Source organism: Beta vulgaris, chromosome 2 (assembly GCF_026745355.1).
Source record: "Beta vulgaris subsp. vulgaris cultivar EL10 chromosome 2, EL10.2, whole genome shotgun sequence".
NCBI lineage: Eukaryota > Viridiplantae > Streptophyta > Magnoliopsida > Caryophyllales > Amaranthaceae > Beta > Beta vulgaris.
In genome coordinates this window covers 25,688,263-25,695,512 of record NC_079203.1, presented here as the reverse complement: position 1 = coordinate 25,695,512, position 7,250 = coordinate 25,688,263, and the positions used below count along the sequence as shown (strand labels likewise).

At 35.7% G+C, this 7,250-nt stretch overlaps 1 protein-coding gene across 1 annotated transcript; it reads right to left on the bottom strand.

The window, feature by feature from the left end:
- Nucleotides 1–3,377: 3,377 nt before the first annotated feature.
- LOC104885189 (uncharacterized) lies at nt 3,378–4,109 on the bottom strand. The gene has a single exon (XM_010669892.1). It carries the CDS (start codon nt 4,107–4,109, stop codon nt 3,378–3,380), a length of 732 nt encoding a protein of 243 aa, XP_010668194.1.
- Between the last annotated feature and the right edge of the window lie 3,141 nt (nt 4,110–7,250).

Here is a 7,250-nt window from a genome sequence, read left to right as displayed (position 1 = left end):
AGGTATGTTTATTACTTAATTAAAATGCTTATTATTATTAGCATAACACTTTTCACTAATTTCTTCCTTTGTCCACTTCTCACATGAAATTAACATGACTACAGCTGTTTGAAGAAGATTGGGAGAATAGGAAAAGTTCATCAGTGAAAAACAATGAAGGTAATCCATATTCTTACTTTTACCAAAAACAAACATGTTTGTTTCTTACATGATTTTTTAATGTAATTCTATAATTAGTGTGCTCAACATCCCGGGAGAACTGAGTGTGGATACTATGTGTTGAGGTTCATGTTCGATATAGCCTCAAGTTGCAAGGAAGTCGGGGATATTGAGAAGGTATTATACATAACAACCCATTTTCGCCTTTTTGGACCTATTTTGGCCTTTCAAGTTCAATTTACATACTTTTCCACATTTATTCACATGTTAGAACATATATAGTACTAATAGCAACATATATAACCATTAGAGTCAAGAAAAACTATTTCTCATGCTTTGAAACCTAATATGGGTAAATGAAGGTAATTTAGGACCGATATTAGATTTTCTTGTCTATTTTCCTTATTTTCGGCATTTAGTCACATGTTAGGACATATATAGTACTAATAGTAACATATATAATCATTAGAGTCAATAAAAATCATTTCTCATGCTTTAAAACCCAATATGGGTAAATGAAGGTCATTTAGGGGCGATATTAGATTTTCTTGTCTATTTTCCTTAATTCCCACATCTAGTCGCATGTTAGGACATATATATATAGTACTAATAGCAACATATTTAACCATTAGAGTCAAGAAAAACCATTTTTCATGCTTTGAAACCTAATTTGGGCAAATGAAGGTCATTTAGTGTCGATATTAGACTTTTTTTTTTGGTAAAATGTAAGTAGTTGCATTAATAATTACCAAAAAAAACCAACCATAGACCAACATATTGCTAAACAACAGCAATCCTCAACTCAGCCTACAACAAGAATTACCTAGCTATACTACTTCTAGCTAGCTCATCTATCCAATTCTTCTCTCCCTGATTCCATTTTTCATTATAAAGTTGTCTAACTCTATTACAAACATTCTGCATTACAGTATTAACAGCAACCTCAGGTCTTGGAATGCATTTCTCCCAAAAGGCACAGTTTCTAGCACGCCAGATCTGATAGACCAAAGCAGCTAGAAGAGCAAGACAAGTGCTCTTTTTCCTCTTATTTGCAAATTTTCTTGACCATTTCTTCCAGCAGAAGTTGATGTTGTCTCCTAGATGAGTTAATATCCCCAATCTCCTGCAAATCATCCTATAACATTGCTGGCTGTATTGGCATTAAAAAAAACAATGCTCTATACTTTCCTCTTGGATTCCACACATCATACACAACTTGTCTTGAGTCACTCCAATTCTAAACAGATGGCTTTTGGTTTTTAGTTTCCCTAATGCTACCATCCAAGCAATAATAGAATGTTTAGGTATGTTATATCTATTCCACACCCATTTACTCCATTGCACATTCCTTGATTCACCTTGTAGCCATTTGTATCCCTCTTTTATGGAATAAGGTGCCTGCCATCTTGTAATGAAACCTGTCTTCAGCTGGTCTTTAACATTGCATATCTGTTTCCATCCCCATCCTACATCCTTGGGAGGCTTATACTCCCGCCAATCATTATTCTTCAGATACACATGATGAACCCATTTGACCCACATCATTTCTGGTCTATTTGCAACAAACCAAACATATTTACCAAGGGCTGCTACATTCCAAGTTACACAATTCCTGATCCCCAAGCCTCCTTGACTCTTGGTTTTACAAACCCAATCCCAAGCCACCATAGGGGCCTTTGACAAATCCCCCTTCCCTTCCCATAAGTAGGCTCTACATAACTGTGTTATTTTCTGTAACACACTCTTAGGAAGTAACACCATCTGAGCCCAATAAGTATGCAAACTTATAAGGACTGAGTTGATTAACACAACTCTCCCAGCATATGACAGATGTCTTAAGCTCCAACATCTAATCTTCATCAGCATTTTATCTATTAGCACTTCACAATCATGCTTGTTTAATTTTTTCGAGTTGAGAGGAATCCCCAAGTATCTCACTGGTAGACTTCCTTTTTTAAATCCTGTCGCCTCCATAATCTCCTGTTGCATATTTGCCTCCACATTACCATAATAAATTGCAGTTTTTTCTAGATTAACAACTAAACCATAAACATGGCCAAAATGCTGCAGAGCTTGAGTTAATCTTTTAAGTAAGTTGAGATTACCCTTGCAGAATAGCATCAGGTCATCAGCAAAAATTAAATGATTAACCTGAGGTCTCTTGCATCTATAATGGTGCTGGAAATCCTCCTTCCCTGCAATCTTCTTCATAAGTCTTGACAAGTATTCCATCCCTATCACAAATATTAAAGGTGAAATAGGGTCCCTTGCCTGATTCCAGAGGCTCCTTTTAAAAAAACATGATTTCCACCATTCACATGCAAAGTATAGCTAGGAGTAGTTATACATTCTTTCACCCACCTAACAAACTGCCCTGGGAAACCTAAACCTTTCATCATATCTTGTATGAAACCCCAGTCTATGGAATCATATGCTTTATGAAGATCCAACTTTATTGTGCATCTAGGAGGTAGATTTCTCCAATTATAACCTCTCAGGATATCCTGACATATTGAAATGTTCTGAATGATCACTCTCCCACTAACAAAGGCACTTTGAGCTTCATTTATCAACCCAGGTAGAACCAGTTTGATCCTACTACATAACAATTTTGAAATAATCTTATATATAACATTGCAGCAAGCTATAGGTCTAAAGTGCTTCACACTTGTTGGCTGATCAATCTTGGGAATAGGTGATAAAGTAGTGCAGTTAATTTGCTTTAGTAGCGTACCAGACCTGAAGAAATCTAACACTGCCTCCACAATATCATCTCCCACTATACTCCATGCTTGTTTAAAGAAAAGGCTAGTCAACCCATCAGGCCCAGGAGCCTTATTATTCCCAATCTCAAACAAAGCATTTTTCACTTCCTCCTTCAGAAAAGTCAGACACAGTAAATCTTTCTGAGCTTGAGTTATAGATTCACCCAAATTCATCACTTTCCTTCTGACCTTTAGTCTATCTGCACTTTCATTCCCCAATAGGCTCTAATAATACTCAACAAAAGCTCCATCAATATCTTCTTCTCCCTAAACAATATTACCATGCATGTTTTCAATACTGAATATTCTATTCATGATTCTTCTTTTTCTCAATTGAGCATGAAAAAAGGCAGAGTTGCAATCTCCTTCTTTAATCCAATGAGCTTTAGCCTTTTGAGCTAAGAAACTCATTTTGGCTTTATTCAATCTACCAAAATTTTTGCGAGCTCCCATTTATTCAGCAGTAGACACCTCCCCTCTCTTGAGCTTCAGCTGCATTGAATCAAGATGTGACTTAGCATCATCAGTCTGATTCTCAATATTTGAGAAACACTGCCTGTTGAGAGCTTTGAGAGGTTTTTTCAACTTTTTCATTTTAGTGACAACTTGAAACATCCTTGTGCCAGCAATAACTTCATTCCAGACCTCCTCCACAACACGTAAAAATCTTTCAGCATCACACCACATATTATAGAATCTGAAAGGTTTTATCCTTTTATTCAAGTCAGGATGAATTTTCACAATACAAGGACAATGATCATAGCTTCCCTCAGGTAAAAAAGTTGCTTCAGTAGCAGGAAAACTTAACTCCCATTGATCATTTATTAACACTCTTTCTATCTTTGTAGCCATATAATCACTCTCATGTTGTTTATTGGACCAGGTATACAAGGGGCCTGTCATTTTAGCATCAGCTAACCCACAATTCTCCACACACTTCTTGAAATTTTCAATTTCATTGAACAGAATAGGCTGACCTATTGTTTCATTCATGTTCAAAACATTGTTAAAATCACCCATCACTACCCAAGGAATATCCCTGACATCACTACTACACTTACTCAAATCATTCCATAAGGCACTTCTTTTGTCCTTATCATTGTGACCATACACCAAACTCAAACAAAACCTCACTCCAGAGGACTTATGAACAACTACACCATATATCATCTGTTCAGTCACCATTTTCACATCCACACTAATACTAGGACTCCAAACCATCCAAATTCTCCCACCGGAATGCGCACAATAGTTACTCACAATAGACCAATCAGGACATACTCTAGGGAAGACTTTATCAAAATTCACAGCCTTCACCCTCGTTTCTAAGAAGCCAAAAATCCCTCGATATTAAACTTTCATGTTCGTTTTCCTTACTTCCCACATTTAGTCACATGTTAGGACATATATAGCTATAATAACAATATATTCAACTATTAGAGTCAAGTTAAATTATTTTTCATGCTTTAAAATCCAATTTGGGTAAGTGAAGGCCATTTCGGGCCGATTTTTGACTTCTTAGCTCAACTTTCATTAACCTCCCGCACTTTGTCTCATTATTGACTTCATATGTGTGTTTCCTTATGTTTTTTTTTATAAGGTATTCATCAAGGGCAAGCCAAGGGAGGATTCTTTCACCACCTCCGAGATAGACAAGGTTCGGGATTTGCTAGTACGCTAACTTACCGACATTTGCATGTGAGGATGATGTCGCGACTTTCAGCTTCTTTGTTACGATTATATTACTAGCTACTTATACTATATATATTTATTTTTTATTTTAGCACTTATCTAAAACTTCATTTGTAGTACATTCTCAAAATATTATATATATAATACCATTTTAAGTACTTTATACGACGCATGCGTGAGACGTCTTCCAATTATGGCAGATTTAGATACAAGCTTTATATATATATATATATATATATATATATATATATATATATATATATATATATATATATTATATATATATATATATATATATATATATATATATATATATATATATGGAAAACCGCATCAATTTTTTCCCAAAGGAGGAAGGAAACTTGGCACCAAGACCATAATCTGATGGGGATCATAGGGAAAACCACATCAGATTATCACCTATCTGATGCAGACCTGCTGCACCCCCACCTGATGCGGACCAAAACCGCATATGAAAGGCCAGTTTTGACCGCATCAGGTGGGATTTTTTCCACTAGTGTTCAGTCCAGATTAAGACAGGGCAGTGCAAATTGAAGCTAGCCAGTTTGAGACCTAATTCCTTGCAGCTTCAAAATGAGCGCGATCCATCTTCAAAGCATTCATGTTAGCAGAAGCATTAGATCCTTCATCATCATCTTCCTGAAAAGTCTAGCTCAGAGCAGTAACCTCATTAATTTCATTTAATTCCTTTTCTTCTTCGCATCATCAGATTAGGGCTTCTTTACTAGCCTCACAGGTTGCTTTGATATTTTTTTTTCCACCATTTCTTTTTTTCGATCCTTTTGCCATAGCTTCAGCAATCAGCCGAGAATCAAACTTTCAAAACGATGAACAGTAATCAATGAAACCATGATTCTAGAGAGGGAGAGGAGTTTCTCTCTCTAGACCCTATACTTGAACCTTTAATATTAATAAGATGTTCTATTAATCGTTATTTTCCTTCGGGTTTTACCTTCAATTTAACAATTTTTTTGTTTCAAAAATATTATATGGAGCCATTGTACTATTAACTAAATGACTAGTCTATATGATAACATCGAGAGCTTTTAAATTTTTACACGGTACTCCTTACTTATTGATATATTTGTGTGGTACCGTCTCAAATAACTATACTAACTCCTACCACCTGAACTACAAGTTAGCTACCCTCCCAACATCTCCACCACAGTATCATCATTAAGTAGACTTTCAATGCCCCCATTTTTTGCAACCACTTACTCCATTGATGATTATCGTAATAAGTTGGCAAAAGTAATACTCCCTCTATTTTCTTTTGTTGTTCTGATTTGAAATTTTTTTCTTAGAGAAAATTGATCAAAGTAGGAAGAACTTTCGTAAACGGGGGGAATAATAGATAGTCAATGCATTGTTAAAAAAAAAGGTCCAGTGGGTGTAGTATGTGGCAATAGTGGTGGCCAAACCTCTAGGTTGGTGGTCGGCTGATAATATAGTGGTAGGAGGGAGTATAATTATTTAAATTGGTACCAAATAGAAATATCATTAATATAGGGGTACCACGTGAAATGCAAAAACTTTTCATGTTACCATATGGAAAAGTCAATAGCACAAGGGCACAACAAAATAAATGGGATGTTGCAATTGACGAATCTTAAGAAATCTCATTATTATTCCATCACAACCGCACCCTTTTATGAGGTGTACTCATTATTAGCCAACCATTTCCTAGTAACGCTATTACTCTAAGACCATTTTTCTTCCAATTCATGGATATATATCTGTAACAGCCTGATTCCCGAGCTGCTAGATAAATACACTTAAGATTCACTAATCACAATTAATGCTTAATAAGCCCCGAATAAAATATTTACTCGTAGCGGAAACATAACCTAGAAAACGATCTTGGACCTGTGGGTCATTGGCCCATAAAACAAAATCCTTTATATAAGACTTCAATTACACCAATATCTCGACTAATATTCCCAATATTTATACAACGAAAAATATCAGAACTATTCCTTAATTGACTATCTAAATGAAACTCAATCCATAATCCACGACGACATCTTTATTTGCTTCACTTCAAAATTCTGAGCTCAACAACACCAAACTGCAACAATGTTTGACTCTGCACACCAAGTGACAGGCCACAGAAATGACAACGCTATCAGCAAAGCTGAGTACACACTGTGTAATAGAAAATACAGTTTAGGTGTATTTTGAAAACTAACACATAGTTATAATAACAGATAATCACATTTAACTCAGTTATTATAGTTTCACAAAATTCAAACATTTGGCATGAACGCGAGTGGAGAGGGGTACCACGCAGTACCAGCTGTCTCCAAACTATTGAGGTCGTCACCCCGCCTTTTATTGTTCTGCTTGCAAGACTTAACGGACATGTCTATAACGCAGGAATTCGCCCTTCCTGGAAGGCAACAGTTAGGATCTACCGCCCTAACTCGGGTGCATGTTCATGCTACTTTCATATTTATAAAATAAGATATTTAATGATTCATACTTGAATCCTTAATACTCATAACATAATACCATACTCGACCTTATCTGGTCTTAACTCATATCCGAATCATTTCCTCATTATCATACCAAATCATATTTTAGAACATAGTATTTTCGAAAAATTCCAATAAT